This window comes from Chiloscyllium plagiosum, chromosome 19 (genome assembly GCF_004010195.1).
Source record: "Chiloscyllium plagiosum isolate BGI_BamShark_2017 chromosome 19, ASM401019v2, whole genome shotgun sequence".
NCBI classification, from domain to species: Eukaryota; Metazoa; Chordata; class Chondrichthyes; order Orectolobiformes; family Hemiscylliidae; genus Chiloscyllium; species Chiloscyllium plagiosum.
In genome coordinates, this window is record NC_057728.1 from 50,924,588 (window position 1) to 50,944,882 (window position 20,295).

The 20,295-nt window shown below is 44.1% G+C and overlaps 1 protein-coding gene across 4 annotated transcripts in view; it reads left to right on the plus strand.

Annotated features, from left to right (window-relative positions):
- tspan11 (tetraspanin 11) overlaps positions 1-20,295 on the plus strand; it is a 74,187-nt gene that overhangs the window by 43,369 nt on the left and 10,523 nt on the right. For all 4 annotated transcript variants that reach the window (XM_043709834.1, XM_043709831.1, XM_043709832.1 and 1 more), the window contains 2 exons: positions 765-869; positions 4,322-4,480. In XM_043709834.1, the coding sequence (XP_043565769.1) occupies positions 765-869; positions 4,322-4,480 (264 nt within the window). The remainder of the gene's footprint in view (positions 1-764; positions 870-4,321; positions 4,481-20,295) is intronic.

Consider the following 20,295-nt stretch of genomic DNA (forward strand, 5'->3'; position numbering starts at 1 on the left):
GTCCACCCTTTCCAAGCCATGTATTATCTTGTAAGTTTCTATTAGATCTCCCCTTATGATCAAAGAAAGGTTCATCCCAATGCAGTGTTACAGGAATGGTATCCAGAATGGGGGTGGGGGGGTGGTAGGTGAGGAGGCTGAAACATAGAGAGACTGGAGAGGCTGCAGTTATTCTTCTTACAGAAGGAGGACATTAAGCAGAGGGGATGATCAAAGAAAGGTTCATCCCAATGCAGTGTTACAGGAATGGTATCCAGAATGGGGGTGGGGGGGTGGTAGGTGAGGAGGCTGTAAGATAGAGAGACTGGAGAGGCTGCAGTTATTCTCCTTACAGAAGGAGGACATTAAGCAGAGGGGTTTAAAATCACGAAGGGTTTTTATTGAGTGAAGAGGGAGAAAATATTTCCAAGCCAATGAGGTGGCTCTAATTTCAGGTGATTGTTAAAGGATAAGATGTGGATACCTTTCTTTTACACAGTGTGCATTATCTGATAGGCTGGTAGAAGGGGAGTCAATAGTGAGTTTGAAAACGTAATCAAAAAAAGTACTTGAAGGGTGGAGATTATACAGCTGTGGGGAAGGTTCAAGGGGGTTTGATGGGGAGTGGGGCGGAGGTGGCATAACCTGAGATTTCTTTCAAAGGGCAGCAGGGGGCACGATAGGCCGAATAGCTTCCTGTATCGTTCGATGATTCTCATTGCAATCAATGGGAAAATCTTTCTCCTTGTAGCTTTTGACTTTTTTTTGTTGTTGTTTGTGTATAGTTAAATGAAGAGCTGAAGCAGAACCTGAACAAAACGATGATGGAGAATTATGCACGGCCTGGGGAGGAGGTGGTTACCTATTCCATCGACCAGCTCCAGCAAGACGTACGGAATTAACCTTTGGGGGCTTTCCTTCTTCTGGGTGGGCCCCTGTGATCTTTAGATGGCTCATATTCGATATGTAATTGATTACTGAGAAGATTATCACTATCAGCAGGGACGTTAATTAAGAATGCATTACTGAATTAATCACTGCGCACCAAAAAAAAATTACCTGGTCATTTTCTTTCATCTTTATGGGATGTATATGTCATTGGCTGGGCCAGTATTTATTGCGCATCTCTAGTTGCCCTTGAGAACGTGGTGGTGAACTGCCATCTTGTGCAGTCCATGTGCTGCAGTTGGACCCACAAAGCCATTAGGGAGGGAGTTCCAGGATTATATTAGCGTGATTGTAGATGACATCTAAATTGGTGGTATGGTGGACAGTGAAGAAGATTATCTCAAAATACACCAGAACCTTGATCAGATGGGGTGAGGATTGACAGATGGAGCTTAACTTAGATACATGTGAGGTGCTGCATTTTGGAAAGGTAAATCAGGGCAGGGCTTACACAGGAAATGGTTGGACTATGGGGAGTGTTGCTGAACAAAGAGACCTAAGGGTGCAGGTTCATTGTTCCTTGAAAGTGGAGTCGCAGGTAGACAGGGTGGTGAAGAGGGAGTTTGGTAAGCTTGCCTTCATTGGTCAGTGCATTGAGTCTGGAAGTTATGGCATCATGTTGCAGCTGTACAGAACATTGGGGAGACCAATTTGGAATACTGCATTCATCTCTAGTCTCTCTCATATAGGAAAGATGTTGATAAACTTGAAAGGGTTGGAGGTTTTGAGCGATAGGGAGAGGCTGAATAGGTTGGGGCTATTTTTCCCTGGAGCATCGGTGGCTGAAGGCTGACTTTATAAAGGTTTATAAAATCATGAAGGGCATGAATAGGGTAAATAGATAAGGTATGTTCTGCAAACTAGGGGAGTCCAAATCTAGAGGGCATAGGTTTAAGGTGAGAGGGGCAAGTTTTAAAAGGGACCTATGGGGTAACTGTTTCACGCAGAGGGTGGTGCATGTATGGAACGAACTGCCAAAGGATGTGGTGGAGGCTGGTACAATTACATTTAAAAGGCATCTGGATGGGTACATAAATAGGAAGGGTTTAGAGGGATATGGGCCAAGTGCTGGCAAATGGGACTCGAACAGTTGAGGATATCTGGTTGGCACAGATGCATTCATAGAATCCCTACAGTGTAGAAACAGGCCCACCAAGTGTCCTATTCAAACCCACCTCCCTCCCTATCCCTGCATTTCCCATGACCAATCCCCCTAACCTACACATCTTTGAACTGTAGGAGGAAACTCACCCAGACACAGGGAGAATGTGCAAACTCCACACAGACAGTGGAATTGAACCTGGGTCCCTGGTGTTGTGAGGCAACAGTGCTAACCATTGAGCCACCGTGCCATCCCAAGTTGGATTGAAGGGTCTGTTTCCATGCTATCCAATTCTATGACTCTATAGATATATTTTCAGGTCGGGATGGTGAATGGATTAGAGAAGAACTTGCAGATGATGGTGTTCTACATTGTTGTTTGTGGGAGCTTCCTGTGCTCAGGTGAGCTGCTGCACCCCATGCAGTTCAATTGCCCAGTCAAAGAGTATTTCATTGATCTATAAAATGCTTTGTGACATTTAGAAGCACCATCTAAATGTCGGTTTTTCTTTTTGGTTTCAGAAAATATAACAGATTGTTTATTTTGTATAAAGGCCTATTTTCTATTTTGCTGAGAAGAATTTTGCATTTTGTTTTAACTGGAGTACAATATGAGACTCTGAGGAGGTTAACAACAACAACTCACATTTGTGTGGTACCTTTAACATTCTTGTACACAAAGTGGATTTTTAAGAATGTTTTCATTGGATGTGGGCATCACAGGCAAGGCCAGCGCCTGCTGCCCATGTCCACCTTTCTATATTCACTCGTGGGATGTGGGCATTGTTGGCTTGCCAATATTTATTGTCCATCCCTAGTTACCCTCAAGATGGTGGTGGTGAGCTGCCTTCTTGAACCGCTGCAGTCCACCTGCTGTAGGTTGATCCACAATGCCATTAGAGAGGGAGTTCCAGGTTTTTGACCCAGTGACAGTGAAGGAATGGTGTCAAGATTTTCACCACCACCAGGATGGCAATGTCTTGGTGGTATCCTTGAAGGTGGTGGTGTTCTGTGTACCTGGTGCCCTTGTCCTTCCAGATTGAAGTGTTGTGTGTTTGGAAGGTGCTGTCTAAGGATATTTGGTGAATTTCTGCAGTGCGTCTTGTACATAGTACACACTGCTGCTACTGAGTGTCAGTGGTGGAGGAAGAGGATTCTTGTGGATGTGGTGCCAATCAAGTGGGCTGCTTTGTCCTGGATGATGTCAAGCTTTTTGAGTGATTTTCGCAGCTGCACTTATCCAGGCAAGTGGAGAGTATTCCATCACACTCCTGAGTTGTAGATGGTGGCCAGGCCTTGCAGAGTCAGGAGGTGAGTTACTCGCTGCAGTATTCCTAGCCTCTGACCTGCTCTTGTAGACACTGTGTTTACATGACAAGTCCAGTTGATTTTCAGGTCAATGGTAACTCCCAGGATGTTGATAGTGGGGGATTCAGTGATGATAACATTCATTGAATGGTAAGGGACGTGAAGGGTAGATTGTCTGTTATTGGAGACGGTTGTTGTTTGGTGTTTGTGTGGTGTATTTTGGCCTGAGGGTCTTGTAACGCCATTTCAGAGGGCAGTTAAATATCAACCACATTGCTGTGGGTCTGGAGTTACACGTAGGCCAGAGCAGGTAAGCTCAGAGGATTTCTCTCTCTTGAGGATGTTCATAAACCAGCTGCATTTTTACAACAATCGATGATAGTTTTATAGTCCCTGTATGCTAAGGCAAGCTTTCAATTCCAGATGGCAGAAGTGGGTACTGCAGATGCTGGAGGCTGGAGTCAAGATTAGAGTGGTGCTGGAAAAGCACAGCAGGTCAGGCAGCATCCGAGAAGCAGGAAAATCGATGTTTCAGGCAGAAGCCCTTCATCAACTCCAGATGTTAATTTTTAAAATTCTCACCCTATTTAGTTTGATTCGAACCGATGTCCTTAGATCATTAGTCAGGGTGAGTGAATTGCTAGTCAAGGAACATGGCCATTATGCTTACCAATGCCTACTGTTGAGAGGCTGTTTTCCCTGCCTGGGGAGACAAGAACAAAGACTTAGAATTTGTCTAAGACTAAGATTAAGCCTGAAAACCAGTATTTGTTGCCGATTGCCCTTGAACTGAGTGACTCGCTCAGCTTTTGGAGATGGACAGATTTTAATTAACAAAAAGGATTGAAGGGTTCTGGAGAGCAGGCAGGAAGGTGGGTTTGAGGCCAAGATAGGACCAGCCACGATCGGATAGCATATCGAAGCAGGCTGAATGTCCTACTCCTGCTCCTCGTTCTTATGTTCGCGTATTCTTGTGTCCTTACAGTTCAAGTGCTGCGGCAGCAACAGTTCCGCTGACTGGCAGCACAGTGCTTACATCCTCTCCCCTACATCAGGTAACAGACTCGTACCTGACAGCTGCTGTAAGACAGTCACTGAGGCCTGTGGCCGGAGAGACCATCCATCAAATATCTACAAGGTGGAGGTAAGCAAAATATTGCAACCTACGACTTTCAGCTTTGGAAATGAGATCACAGTGATGGGCAATGTTACAGAGGGGATTGTTGCGACTGAGAGTTTACAGTGATAATTTGATTCCACTTTGACTCCTTACCCCACCCCCTTCACCACCAACACTGTGGACTGCAGGCCACAGACAATGCCTCAGTAACTGCATTATTCAGCAAGAATGCTACAGCACTGGTTTCAAATCCTTCCCTGCTCTCACCCATTCCTATCTCTCCAAACTCCCCAGCCTCATGACCCTCCTAGATCTCTGCATCCCTCCAATTCTGGACTCCTTTGGAGTGTTGTTGGTAAATCATTACAATGAATTTATAGAAGCATTGGAATGTATACAATTAGAAATGATCTACTTATGATCTATTAATCTACTGGAAATTGTCTATTAATCTCAACACTCAGAAACAGAATGCCATGAGTGTAATGTTCTGGGCAATGTTCCTTGTTTGATCAGTTTTTAATCGTTTATCTTTCGTACTTGATGTTTGACTGATATATGTGCGTTGTTTTCTCCTCCTTGTGGTTTCTGTTCTTTTTGATATTTCACGTTTCTAACTTACTACTCTGTGCTTGAATACTTCTCTATTTGACCTGCCTTTTTACAATCTGTTTTGATGTGGGGGTTGGACTAGGGTGGACAAGGTCAGAGGTCACACGACACCAGGTTACAGTTCGACAGGTTTATATGAAATCACAAACCTTCAGAGCTCCTTTGTCAGTGACAAAGAGGCAGCGCTCCGAAAGCTTGTGATTTCAAATGAACCTGTTGGACTATAATCTGGTGTCATGTGTCTCCTGACTCGATCTGATTTGAAAAGCCTTGGTCAATATTGTTGTCATGGTTCCCAACTCTGTTAGCAAAGCTAAGGTTTTGGAGCACGGCAGCACCTCATCAGGCTGACCTTGCCTGTACCTACAGTCTGGCGAAACTGAAGTGTTGTCATTTTGTAAATCCCACCAGCATTGTCAAACATCAGCCGTCCAGAGCACCTTGACTGGGGAGGGTATGGGGGCAGATGTACAAGGGTATTGAGAGGTTTGGGTGATGAGGAAAGATTGGATAGACTGTGGTTGATTTCTTTCATCAGAGGAGGCTGAGGGGTGGCTTAATCGAGATGTATAAAATTAAGACATTCTGTGTAGAGTATAGGGATGACTTTGGCAGAGGGACCAATGACCCCTGGATATAATTGGTCAAAGAATTAGAGGGAAGATGGGTGTTGTGGTATAATTTGATGAGGAAACATGCTACAGGTACACAGTCCGTTATCTGAAATCCTTGGGACCAGTTGTTTTTCGGAATTTTCCAGGTTTCGGAATAAATGATATTTTCACGGTGAAATAAAAAGAATTACCTAACAGCAGACCCATGTGTGGATAGTACGAGCGCTGAGACACAATTGACACCTGCCAGTGCTGGGCCAGACCACCATGTCACATCTGAGAGATGGGGTTCGAGTGGGGATGGAGTTGGGTCACCTGATCGTGCCAAAATGACACTCCACAATCCACGAAAAAGGTTTTGGATTTTGGAGCTTTTCAGATTTTGGATAAAGGATTGTGTACCTGTAACGGGCAAGTGACTGGGATGTAGAGTGTGCAGCAAGCAGTGATTGTCTGCAGCATGTAGCGTGCGAGTGTGGAGCTGTGCTTTTCTGTCATGATACTGGTTGAGTCTCATTGATAAACCTGTCTGCTGAGCTCAGCTGTAACAGACCTTCACATAAACAGAACCGACACCAGTTTACCAGTCCTGCTGTGAGATTAATAAGTTTGTATTGGTAAACACTGTGATGAAGTTACCTAATATATTATTACTGCTGAGCACTCAGGTTCTCAAGTGGAGCAATGATCCCAGAAGCACAGGCGTCTTACGGTGCAGAAAGAGGCTATTCAGCCCATCGGCCCTGCACTGACTGAGTATCATTATCCAGTGTCAATCTCCTGCATTTTCCCCCATATCCTTGTACTTTATTTTTAACCATATAATCATCCAAAGCCCTCTTGAATGATTCAATTAAACCTGCTTCCTTGGCAGTGCATTCCATACTCTACCTAGTCAGAGAGTAGGAAAGTTTCTGTTCCTCATATCATCATTGCTTCTTTTGCAAATCATTTTAAATTCTATGCCTTCTCCTACTTATTTTCTTTTATGAGCCTGTCTACATTATCCAGCCCAAGTCCAAACTTGGAAACCTCTATCAGAACACCTCTTGGCCTTCTTCTTTCCAAGTTAAGCAGTCCCAATTCATAGAGTCATACAGCACGGAAACAGACCCTTCAATCCAACCAGTCCATGCCGACCATAATTCCAAACTAGGCTTGCCCCACCTGCCTGCACTTGGCCCATATCCCTCAAACATTTCTTGTTCATGGACTTATCTAAGTTCTTCAGTCTGTCCTCATAACTCAAGTTTCTCATCCCTGCATGCATTCTTGGAACATGTTTGTATACCTCGGTGGCACCAGACCATGTTTCTTGTTGGACACCTCCTACAATGTAACACTCAGGACTGTATACAGAACTCCAGCTGAGATCAAACTCGTGTCTTATACGAGTTCAGCACCACTTCCTCACTCTTGTCCTCCATGCCCCTATTAGTTAAGCCAAGGACACTGTATGCTTGATTATCTTTTCTCTCCACGCACCTTCAATGATTTGTACACCCAGGTCCAATTGTTTCTCCACCCCCTATTTTATATTATTTTCAATGTTCCTCCTATCAGACTGCATTACCCTGAAATTCTCTGTATTAACTTCATCTGTCCTCCATCTGCCCATGCTGTGTAATGCTAATTGCGTCTCATTTCACATTATCACTCTGGGACCAGCTAGCACAGGGATTGAACCCTTACATTTCACCGTCCAGCCAGTTGAGCTAACTGATCTTCAAATCTTCTGAGTCCTCTGTTTATTTGTTTGAACATAGCAGTGGTCACTGATTGCACAGGGTCCTACACAGCACTGGAGTCAACCGACAGCTGCACTGTGCATCATGCAGAGTCATTTTCCTTTACAATTACTGAAATGAGATGGAAACATGTTAGTGATTTTTAATGCACCATTCAAGTGGTAATAGGAGACAAGAGAATTTACTGAAGTGAGTGTTTTAATCTGCTGGACCATATTGAACATAACTGTTGTCTCTCTAAAAGGCTGGGAAGTGTTCTAAAGGAAATAAACACAACAGATCACGACCTGGAGCCCGAAGAGGTTTGTGACGCATGAGATAAAATCATTCAAGATGTTGATGAGAAGCTTGTAAAGCACAAATTGAATAATGATTACAAGCAATATTTTGTTTTTGAAATTACTGGATTAATAACACAGAGATGGGGACTAATTCAGATATCTGGATTGTCAGGCCGTCAGAGACGGGCTCAGAGGCAGGAAATCAGGAAAATGAGGACATCTCCAGTGCCAGAAACAACATTGACTTGAAGGCAGGCTGTCAATAACATTATCAATTCACAAATTGCCAATAGATACTGTTGTGACACAGTGTTAGTGTCCCTACCTCTGATCAAGAGGCCCTGGTTCAAGCCCCACCTGCTGCAGAGGTGTTAGAAACACATCTGAACAGGTTGGTTAAAAATATCCCCACCAATTAGCCGCCATTTTCCCCTCAGGGCTGCCATTTTCCCAGCTGCACAGGGCCCTGCTGTGCGTGGGGGCTGCCATCTGCAAATAGATGGTTTCCCACTGGGAGTGGAGGCCTGAGTTTCCGAATGCTCCATTTGCTGGAGAGGGATGCTCTGTAGCAGCTGACGGAATACCCCCACCCAGGACAAAGTCCGCAGTGCACTGAATCTGGTGCTGCCAAGGGAGGGGTAACCCCTCTGAGTGCCACGGGTGGTCTATCTGAGCCCACGGGCACAAAAATACACTTGTTACTCCGCCCGTGAAGATTGGATTAGATTACCTACAGAATGGAAACAGGCCCTTTAGCCCAACAAGTCCACACCAGCCCTCCGAAGAGCAACCCACCAAGACCCATTCCCCTACCCTATATTTACCCCTGACTTATGCACCTAACAGTAGGGGCAATTTAGCATGGCCAATTCACCTGACCTGCACATATTTGGATTGTAGGAGGAAACCCACACATACACAGGGAGAATGTGCAAACTCAACACAAACAGTTACCCGAGGCTGGAATTGAACCCGGGTCACTGGCGCCGTGAGGCAGTAGTGCTAACCACTGAGCCACCGTGCCGTCCGTAATTGAAAATTGGAGCCACTCTCTTCTTTCTCCTTCACAGCCTCAGCAATGGTCACCTCATATCGGGACTGCGGCCTTTGGCCTGAGAGCTGCTGAGCCTCTGAATGGCTCCATAACTCCCAGAGTGAGGCAGCCATGTTTGTTGAACAGTAGGCCCAGGAACACCTTTCTGCTGGCTGTGACAGTATGCCCATTGCCCTCCAGCACGCCATCTACTTTGTCCTTCTGAAATTGTGGCGCCATATTCAACCCCCACACAACAGCTCGGAATCTAGATTCAATTGTTCTTAAAATTCTGGAATGAGAAAGCAACTTATCTCAGTCATGCTGACCACAAAGTTACCAACCGCTGCTATCTTAATTCACTATGGAGAGAAAAATGTTATCCTTAGCCCTTCCAGTCTATGTGTGGCCTCAGGTCGACAGAAATATGAGTGATTCTTAAAATGGCCACTCAAGTTCATAAAGTCATAAAAATTTAGAAGCAGGAGTAGGCCGTTTGACCCTTTAAGCCTACTCTGACATTGAATAAAATTGTGGCTGATGGGTGTGTCACTTTCCTGCCCATTCCCCAGAATCCTTGATTCCTTTGTCAAACACAACTCTAACTCAGACTTGAATATATTCAGTATTTAAGAAGGTGCTAAGAGTAATGGAGAATAACAGAGATAGTAAGAGAGAGCTGGACAGTAAAGTAGACAGCTCAGAGAGCAACCCACCTACAATTTCATTAGCCAGTGCTGAGATACTGGGACAGGAGCTATTCTCATACTTAGAGGAAGGACAACAGAAAGATTTAGTAAGACTACTTAGGAAATACCAGAAAGTCATGCCTGATGTATTTATTAGATTTCTTTGTGGAATTGTTAGATTAACCCAACGATATAATATATTCAAAGTTCCATTTACTAAGGTACTGCACATTAGGCTATTTAATAAGATAAGATCTCATGTTGTCAGGAGTGATATATTGCCTTGGATGGAGGATTAGCTAACTAAAGAAGGTACAGTTGTGATAAGGGAAGCATTTTCAAGATGGCAACTTGTAATTGGTGGAATGCCAAAGGGATCAATGCTAGGGCCACAATTATTTACAGTGTATCTTAATAATTTGGATGACAAAAGTAAATGCACTATTGGCAAGTCTGCAGATGGCAAAAAGTAGATTAGATTAGATTAGATTCCCTACAGGATTCCCTGCAGTAGATGGGGAGTATTGACACACAGAGTCTTGGAGGAATATAGACATGTTAACTGAGTAGCAAAAACTTGGCAAGTTGAATATAATGTGAGAAAATTTAAGGTTCTGCACTTTGGCATGAAGAATTAAAAAGATGAATATTATTTAAATGGAGGAAGACAGCAGAAACCCACAGCACAAAGGGATTTGAGGGTTCACATGCGTGAATCACAAAAAGCTGGAATCCAGGTTCAGTCGGTCACAGAGCAGGCAAATCGAATGTTAACCTTTACACCGGGTAGAAGATTGTATCGATAGAGTTAGCAGTGTTCCAATTCCTTACTAAGGTCGATGTATTGAAGTACTACAGGCAAGTGCTAACTGCATTACTATTGAAGTACTACAGGCAAGTACTAATTGCATTAAGAGATGTCAGTTTTTGTTACACCAAATGAGTTAAATCTATGCTAGGTCATAAATTTACAAATGCCCCAGCTGTATTCCAGAGGCTTTTGAATCAAGTTATAATTGGTGTGTCGAAGAGACTGGATTATCTAGACTGTGTACTAATGTACAGTAATACCCAAGGAAATATGTGTAACACAATCAGAACTCTTATTTAAGCAGTTGGATAGCTGGTTTTGTAATAAATCTTGACAAGAGTGAATTTTCAAAATTGAGGGAAGCTTTCCTAACCACGTTTCCAAACAATGCCAGATGGTGTTAAGAAGCTGAAGGCTATACGAATGAATAGGCGAAAGTGAGGACTGCAGATGCTGGAGATCAGAGGCAAGATTAGAGTGGTGCTGGAAAAGCACAGTCAGGCAGTTTCTTGCTTCTCAGATGCTGCCTGACCTGCTGTGCTTTTCCAGCACCACTCTATCCTAATGAATAGTCTGGTGTTGCTCATCCCTGACTTGTATTAAGCCTTTTAAAATGGCAGTTGATGCTGTTGGGAGCATCTTATTGCAAGATGACCAATTAGGAATAGGGAAAACAATGAGGTGCTTCAAAAGAAACTGAACTAATGTCAGAAGATGTAATCCACAGTTGGAAAGGAGACTTTGGAATTACTACTGGCTCTTAAACATTTTGAAGTTTATGCCCATCATGAGGACAAGGAACATTAATATAAAAGAGGATCTGAATGTCCACCCTATGAATGTTCATACTTGTGAACCCCATGCAGGGGTGTAATTTGAAAAATTGAGCATATAAATGTTTCCTGTACTTAAAATTGGCCGACTTGCGTTGTCCTGCATTACGACCCAACTTGTGGGCGAATCCACTTCAGTACGGACTCAAGACCTGAACCCATTCACAACTCCGGGACTACCTGTACACTGTCTGTAACTGCTTGGCATTCCAAGGGAAATTTAAATCTTGAAATACAAGGTTATTTTGATGGAACATGTTAATTGATCGTTACAACATGTCACTGTTAATATCACAGGAAAAGGTATGATAATTGCATACTCATGATCAAGAATGAAATGGTGCTGGAATGATTTGAAAAACTGAGAAGGAAAGATGACAAGAAATTGTGTGAATCCTGTATGAAGAATAAGTGAGGTTGAATGAATGAAATGTTCTTGTATTTTGTTGTATATTTACATTGTGTTTACCTTGTGATGAAACATTTAGAAATGGCATTTCTTTAAGGATGGAGGCATATAAAGAATGTGTATGTGCTTTCGAACATAAATTGGGAAAACGGAAGTTTGCGTACTGTTGTGTTGCAGATAATGTACCAGGTGTGCTTTGTCTTTTGATTTTGCAATTCAAAGGTCAAAACTGAATGGTATTTACATATTGGTTAAACAAGGTCATGGAACCTTTGAAGAATGAGGTATTGATCATGTTGGGCTGAAAAACAATAGGCAGCATTTGGATTTTTAAGTAGCAGTTTGTTACAGACCTGAGAAGAGGCAGTTGAAGGCAATCTTCCAGAAAGCCTGCAAGCAAAGATGGCAGTTCACACTTTCTCACATTTTGTTGGGTCAGACAAAATACTCAAAAGAACTCTGAAAAGAAGAACTTCTATCTCAAACAAAGGCTTAGGTCCAACTGACAGGCTACCAAACTGAACACTTTATTACTCTTCTGTCACAAATAAATGATTTCATAGCCAAAAGCCAAAATAACTGAGAAATTCAACTAATTTCACCCTTGTGGTTTGAACTCTTGATTCAGAGAATTTGTTTCTCTTTTCTTCTGTTTACCATCCATGAAACTTCTGCAGAGCTGTCCGTCTCGTACACAGAATTTATGAATGACTGTGTAAGTGTTAGATTTGCATTGCTGCGGTTAATAATTGATTTTGCCTCTTGGTAACGTAGGAACATAGAAAATAGGTGCAGGAGTAGGCTGCACCACCATTTGTGGCTAATGATGCATTCGTGGCTAATTAGCCACAATCATGGCTAATGATGCAATTTCAGTATCCCATTCACACCCTCTCCCCATATCCCTTGATCCATTTAACTGCAAGGGCCACATCCAGCTCTCTCTTGAATATATCTCATGAATTGGCCCCAACGGTTTCCTGTTTGAAAGAGTTCAACAGGTTCACAACTCTCTGAGTGAAGACATTCTTCCTCATCTCAGTCCTGAATGGCCTATCTCTTATAGAGTCAGAGAGTCATAAAGATGTACAGTATGGAAACAGACCTTTCGGTCCAACCTATCCATGCTGACCAGATATCCCAACCCAATCTAATCTCACATGCCAGCACCCGGCTCATATCCCTCTAAACCCTTCCTATTCATATACCCATCCAGATGCCTTTTAAATGTTGCAATTGTACCAGCCTCCACCACTTCCTCTGGCAGCTCATTCCATGCACGTACCACCCCTGTGTGAAAAAGTTGCCCCTTAGGTCCCTTTTATATCTTTCCGCTCTCACCCTAAACCTATGCCCTCTAGTTCTGGACTCCCCCACCACAGGGTAAAGACTTTGTCGATTTACCCTATCCATGCCCCTCATAATTTTGTAAACTTCTAAGTTTCTGAGAAGATTTGTAGCTCGGGTGCTCGTTGTTGTGGTTCTGTTGGCCGAGCTGGGAATTTGTGTTGCAGACGTTTTGTCCCCTGTCTAGGTGACATCCTCAGTGCTTGGGAGCCTCCTGTGAAGCGCTTCTGTGATCGTTCCTCCGGCATTTGTAGTGGTTTGAATCTGCCGCTTCCGGTTGTCAGTTCCAGCTGTCTGTTGCAGTGGTCGGTATATTGGGTCCAGGTCGATGTGCTTATTGATTGAATCTGTGGATGAGTGCCATGCCTCTAGGAATTCCCTGGCTGTTCTCTGTTTGGCTTGTCCTATAATAGTAGTGTTGTCCCAGTCGAATTCATGTTGCTTGTCATCTGCGTGTGTGGCTACTAAGGATAGCTAGTCATGTCGTTTTGTGGCTAGTTGGTGTTCATGGATGCGGATCGTTAGCTGTCTTCTTGTTTGTCCTATGTAGTGTTTTGTGCAGTCCTTGCATGGGATTTTTGTAAACTTCTATAAGATCACCCCTCAGCCTCCGACGCTCCAGGGAAAACAGCCCTAGCTTTTTCAGCCTCTCCTTATAGCTCAAATCCTCCAACCCTGGCAACATCCTTGTAAACCTTTTCTGAACCCTTTCAAGTTTCACAACATCATTCCGATAGGAAGGAGACCAGAATTGCACACAATATTCCAACAGTGGCCTAACCAATGTCCTGTACAGCCACAACATGACCTCCCAACTCCTGTACTCAATACTCTGACCAATAAAGGAAAGCATACCAAACACCTTCTTCACTATCCTATTTACCTATGACACCACTTTCAAGGAGCTAGAAGCACTCCAAAGTCTCTTTGTTCGGTAACACACCCTAGGACCTTACCATTAAGTGTATAAGTCCTGCTAAGATTTGTTTTCCCAAAATGCAGCACCTTGCATTTATCGGAATTAAACTCCATCTGCCACTTCTCGGCCCATTGGCCCATCTGATCAACATCCTGTTGTAATCTGAGGTAACCTTCTTCGCTGTCCACTACACCTCCAATTTTGGTGTCATCTGCAAACTTCCTAACTGTGCCTGTCCAGTCCCATCAGGATTTGATACGTTTCTATGAGACCTCCCCTTATTCTTCTAAATTCCAGCAAATACAAGCCCAGTCGATACAATTTTTCCTCATGTCAAGAAGAAGTATGAAACAAGTAAGCTTTATATTTTTGTTTATTGATAGAACCTGTGTGAGTTCCTTTCTTCCTCGATAGCAGTCAAAGTCAGGCAGGTTAACCATCTTGGTGATTTGGTTGTCATTTATACGTTTGCAATGGATCATAGAATAATTATTAACGTACCCTTCCTGTGAGAAAATATCTGAAGTTATAACTAGCAAGATCAATGGATGTAGCAGTTTGGAGTTTTTTAGAGTGCATTCAAACATATGCCATATGCAATGCTAGTTTGCAAGAATACAGCTCATGGGGGAGAGATAATATATTAATATGTGTGAGGATCGGCGTGTGGCACAGAAAAGAGGGCAGTTAGTGTGGCATTTTTAGGATAACTAGAGCTCATGGCAATAATTTTGTTCATTGGATTTTTAAATACCACCAGCTACAGGGGTTTGAAAGCATTAGCCTGCATTGCTGTGTTACTAATCCAGTGGCATTGCCACTACACTAACCTTTCCCCTGGGGTAAGCAAAGCAGACGTTTTCCCTGCCTGGAGAAGCTGCAGTTAGTGGGGGAAGGGGGGTGGGGTGAGGGTTGTAAGTCGTCATTTTCCAGATTGCGGACTAAGCCAGAAAAGTGGAAGCATCTCAGGAGAGAAACCCTCTGACCTACAGTGAAAGAGGCGAAAGTGAGGACAGCAGATGGTGGAGGTCAGCGTCAAGGTTAGAGTGGTGCTGGAAAAGTACAGCAGGTCAGGCAGCATCCAAGGAGCAGGAAAATCACCATTTTGGGCAGGAGCCCTTCATCAGGAAACCATCCTGATGAAGGGCTCCTGCCCGAAACATTGATTTTCCTGCTCCTCGGATGCTGCCTGACCTGCTGTGCCTTTCCAGCACCACTCTAATCCCGACAGTGAAAGAGTCTATTGGTTATTCAGACAGTAAGGCAGCAGATCAACTGCTGGTCCTGTCTGCCTAGAGCTACTAACCTATCAGGGAATTCTCTTCCTCAGAAAGCTGTGAAAGCTCAGCCCTTGACCATTCAAGACTAAGGTCAATAGACTTTTGGATAATGGGGTAATCAAGGAATAGGGGGCTTGATTAGAGTCATAGAGATGTACAGCACGGAAGCAAACCATCCAATCCAACCCATCCATGCAACCAGATATCATAAACAAATCTAGTCCCATTTGTCAGCTTGGTCCATACCCCTCTAAACCCTTCCTATTCATATTTACTTCAAGTCATAGAGATATACAACACAGAAATAGACTCTTCAGTCCAACTCATCCATGTCAATCATATATCCTAAATTAATTTATTCCCATTTGCCAATATTTGGTCCATATCCTTCCCAACCATTCCTATTCATATATCCATCCAGATGCCTTTTAAATGTTGTAATTGTAACAGTCTCCAACACTTTCTCTGGCAGCCCCTTCCACATCCTCTGCACGAAAGCTTTGCCCCTTAGGTCCCTTTTACATCTTTCCCTTCTCACCCCAAACCTATACCCTGTAGTTCTGTGCTCCTCTACCCTGGGAAAAAGGCCGTGTCTGTTTTCTCTATCCATGTCCCTCATGATTTTATAAACCTCTATAAGGTCACCCCTCAGCCTCTGACGTTCCAGGGAGTGAGTGGAACAGTGACGCTGTGGAGTCATGTAGTTTTTAAGTAGCTCTAGGGCCCAAACAGCCTCCTGCTCATATTTCCAAGATTCTTATGAAGCCTGTAGGTTTCCTAAAGGTTGTGTGTTTCTAACCAATCCCACATTCCAGCAGTTACAAACCAACATACCAGCTCTCATCAGAAGTAGGCCACTCAGCCCCTTGAGCTCCATCCCACTTGAAAAGCTCATCTTTCTTTCAATTCCTGCCTGTCCCCAATAACATTCCACTCCCCCCTCTGCTTATCAAACATTTATCTATGTCTGCCTTAAAAATATTCAATGATTCTGCTTTCACTGACTTTTCTGGAAGAGTTCTAAAGACTCAAGGCCCACTGAGGGAAGAGAAAACAAAACCCTCATCTGTCTCAAATGGGCGACCCCTTATTTAGAAAAATTGAACTCCATTCTAGAATCTTCCACAAAAGGAAGCCTCCTTACCACATTCCAACCTTCCCCCTCACTTTCAAGACCCCTCAGGATTTGCCGTGTTTCAATCATTTCATGTTGATTGTCTTGGAAATAAATCTTGTATGTTTTTGAACAAACACTTCCCTGGAATCTTGGTTTCATGAAGGGGTGTGAGGGGGAAATAAACCTTTCTCCTAGATTCCCGCAGCAGGAATGCTTTCCCAATCCCCAGATTATGTTGTGACCTGCGGCAGAATACTGCGGATTGCTGGGATGGGGAGGGAATGTGAAGACTCCAGCAGTGTGTCGCTCAGTTAAATTGTCACTTTGATGCGTTGGAATCTCCTGATAATTCTGTTGAATCCACACAAGCTGATCCACAATCCACAGGGACCGCGAGCTGAGCCAAGCTCTCATCAGCTGTCACGTTTCCCTAGCACTTGTGAAAAGAGGTCTCTGTTGACCATCAAACTGCATTCCCTCTCTGTTTCTTTCTCTCGGGCTCACAAGCTGCTAACAGCTGAATATTTGCCGAGAAGTTGTAAGATTTGACAGCCAGTCACAGTCCAGCTGCCACGTGACTTATTCATCAGCAGCTCATTTTATCCCGAACTTAATCAGTTGCTGAATATCCCACCTCAGCGACTGAATTTTTCCTCTTAGTGACAACATAAACTTTGGCAGGCTTGACATTTCTATTACATACGCTGTTATCTTCTTAACAGAAAACCAGTTAACTATGTCAGACACAATTTGGCTGTTCACAATTCCCAGCCGGCCGTCCTCAATTAACCCATGTCATTTTGTGTTAGTGTTAACGTGATTGCATCCAGTCACCTTGTTGATGATGTTTGATCTCCAGTTATCTGACTGTGAGTCTGCGTTGATGATGCTCCTGGTTTCTGCATCCCCTGTGTTTTTTTAATCCATTCTTGGAATGTACAGCGGCTGTGTCGCTCTGGAGAAGACAATGGGGGTGAGCTGCCTTCTTGAACCAGGTGGTGTGGGTACACCCACAGCGCCATCACAGAAGATGTTCAGAATCCCAATGACAGTGAAGAAATGGCAATAAATTACCAAGTCAGCACTTGAAGAGGAACTTCCAGGTGGTGATGGTGTCCCCATGTGTCTGCTACCCTGCTCTATCTAGATGGAAGGGTTTGGAAGGTGCTGTCAAAGAGCCTCTGTGTCCCAGGGTTACAGTCAGAGTTTCTCCTGTTCCTTCTCTGAATATTCCAGGATATAGTTTGGGTCTTTTCCATTTTGACTGCCACCTTTAAATCACACAACACCAGGTTATAGTCCAGAGTGTGGTGCTGGAAAAGCACAGCAGGTCAGGAAGTATCCGAGGAGCAGGAGAATTGGCGTCTCGGGCATAAGGCCTTCATCAGGAATGAGGCCTCACTCCTGATGAAGGGCTTATGCCCGAGACATCAATTCCAACACCACACTGTCAACTCTGATCTCCAGCATCTGCAGTCGTCACTTTCTCCTACCAGGTTATAGTCCAATAGGCTTATTTGGAGGTACAAGCTCTCGGAGTGCTGCCCCACTAGCTATCTGACGAAGGAGCAGCACTACAAAAGCTGTGCGTCGAAATAAACCTGTTGGACTATAACCTGGTGTTGTGTGATTTTTTTAAAACTTTGTCCATCCCAATCCAATACTGGCACCTCCACACCTTTAATTTGAATATTAATTGTGTTTAATTCAATGCAGGTGGAGGGCATTAATTGGTGTTTGACTTAAGCACATGTGTGAGGCCCTCTTGTGGCATAGTGGTAGTGTCCCCACCCCTGGACTGGGAGGGCTGGGTCCAAATCCCACCTGCTCCAGAGATGTGTAATTACATTGCAGAACAGGTTGGTTAGAAAATTGGTTAAATAAAAAAGAATCTGAAGCATATGTAGGGGCTCTTGTGGTGCAGTAGTACTGTCCCTACCTCTGATCTGGGAGGCCAGGATTCAAAAGATTCACAAGGATATTGCTGGAATTGAAGGATTTGAGCTATAGGGAGAGGCTTAACAGGCTGGGGGCTGTTTTCCCTGGAGCGTTGGAAGTTGAGAGGTGACCTTATAGAGGTTCATAAAATCATGAGGGGCATGTATTGGGTGAATAGTCAAGGTCTTTACACTGGGGTGGGCGAGTCCAGAACTAGAGGGCATAGATTTAAGGTGAGAGGGGAGAAATTTAAAAGGGACCTAAGGGGCCATGTTTTTATGCAGAGGATGGTGTGTGTATAGAATGTGCTGCCAGAGGACTAGTATAATTACAACATTTTAAATGCATCTGGATGGGTATATGAATAGGAAAGGTTTGAATGCTGGCAAAATGGGACTAGATGAAGTTAGGATATCTGGTTGACATGGATGAGATGGCTGAAGGGTCTATTTCTGTGCTGGATATATCTATGACTCAAAGTCCCAACTGCTCCAGAGGTGTATAACACCGTTTCTGAACAGGTTAGTTCAGAAAGCAAGCCCCTTCAGCACGTGCGGAGAAAAACATATGAACCTGACCAGGTGACTGAGATACAAAATCAGCTTCTCACCTTCAAGAAAAATGTAAATTCTCTCCAGTGGGGCAGGCCTGAAATCTCACCATCATATTAAGACAACAACTCACTGAGATTGTCTGCCTTTCCAATTAATGATATAGCCAGGAAAGGGATTGAGGATCTGAAAAGTGACTACAGAGAGCTAGGTTGGAAGCTGAAGAGCAGGACAAGTAGTGTATGATCTCGGGTTTGCTACCGGTGCCACGAGATAGTGAGCTGAGGAACAGTCAGCGAATGCAGCTTAACACGTGTCTGCGAGGCTGGTGCGGAGGGAGGGCTTCAGATACCTAGACCATTGGGATACCTTCTGGGGAAGGTGGGACCTGTACATGAAGGAGGGGTTGCACCTGAACTGGAGGGGCACAAATGTCCTGGGTGGGAGATTTGCTCGTGTGATTTGGGACGGTTTAAACTAGTTTGGCAGGGGGTTGGGAATCAGAGCCACATGTCTGAGAGGGGTCAGTTGCAGACAGGACAGTGACAGGATATATTGAATCTATCAGGAAGGTTTCTCAGGCAATGAGACATAGGGATCGGTTAAAGTGTGTTTGCTTTAATGCAAGGAGTGTCCGGAATAAGAGTGACGAACTTAGAGCATGGATCAGTACTTGGGGCTACGATGTTGCGGCCATAACAGAGACGTGGGTTTCACAGGGGCAGGAATGGTTGCTTGATGTTCCAGGGTTTAGAACATTTAAAAAGAACAGGGAGAGTGGAAAAAGAGGAGGGGGTGCTAATCAGAGAGTGCGTCACAGCTACAGAAACAAAGGTTGTCTACTGAGTGGAAGTTAGGAACAGCAAGGGAACAGCTACTGCATTGGGGATTTTCTACAGACCACCTAATAGCAGTAGAGAGATTGAAGATCTCATAGGCGGGCAGATTCTGGGAAAATGCAAAAGTAGCAGGGTTGTTGTTATGGGTGATTTCAACTTTCCCAATATCGACTGGAACCTCCTAAGTGCAGATGGTTTGGATGGAGCCGTTTTTGTCAGGGGTGTTCAGGAGGGTTTCCTTACTCAGTATGTAGACAGACCAACAAGGGGAGAGGCCATTTTGGATTTGGTGCTCTGCAACGAGCCAGGACAGATGTCAGATCTCGCGGTGGGAGAGCACTTTGGTGAAAGTTATCACAACTGCCTCACATTTAGCACAGACTTGGAGAGTGAAAGGAGCAGTTACAGAGGGAAGATATTTAATTGGGGAAAAGGAAATTATGACGCTATCAGACAGGAGTTGGGAAGTACAGACTGGGAGCAATTGTTCCACAGAAAGGGCACAGCAGACATGTGGAGACTATTTAAGGAGCAGTTGTTGCGAGTGATGTGCAAATTTGTTCCTCTGAGACAGGTAAGGGGTAAGATTAAGGAACCTTAGATGACAAGAACAGAGGAGCTTCTTGTCCAAAGGAAGAAGGCAGCTTACGTAAGGTGGAGGAAGCAAGGATCCAGCACAGCTTTAGAGGATTATAGGCTTGCTAGAAAGGAGCTCAGAAATGGACTGAGGAGAGCCAGGCGGCGGCACGAAAAAGGCTTGGCAAGAAGGATTCGGGAGAACCCAAAGGCATTTTACTCATATGTGAGGAATAAGAGAA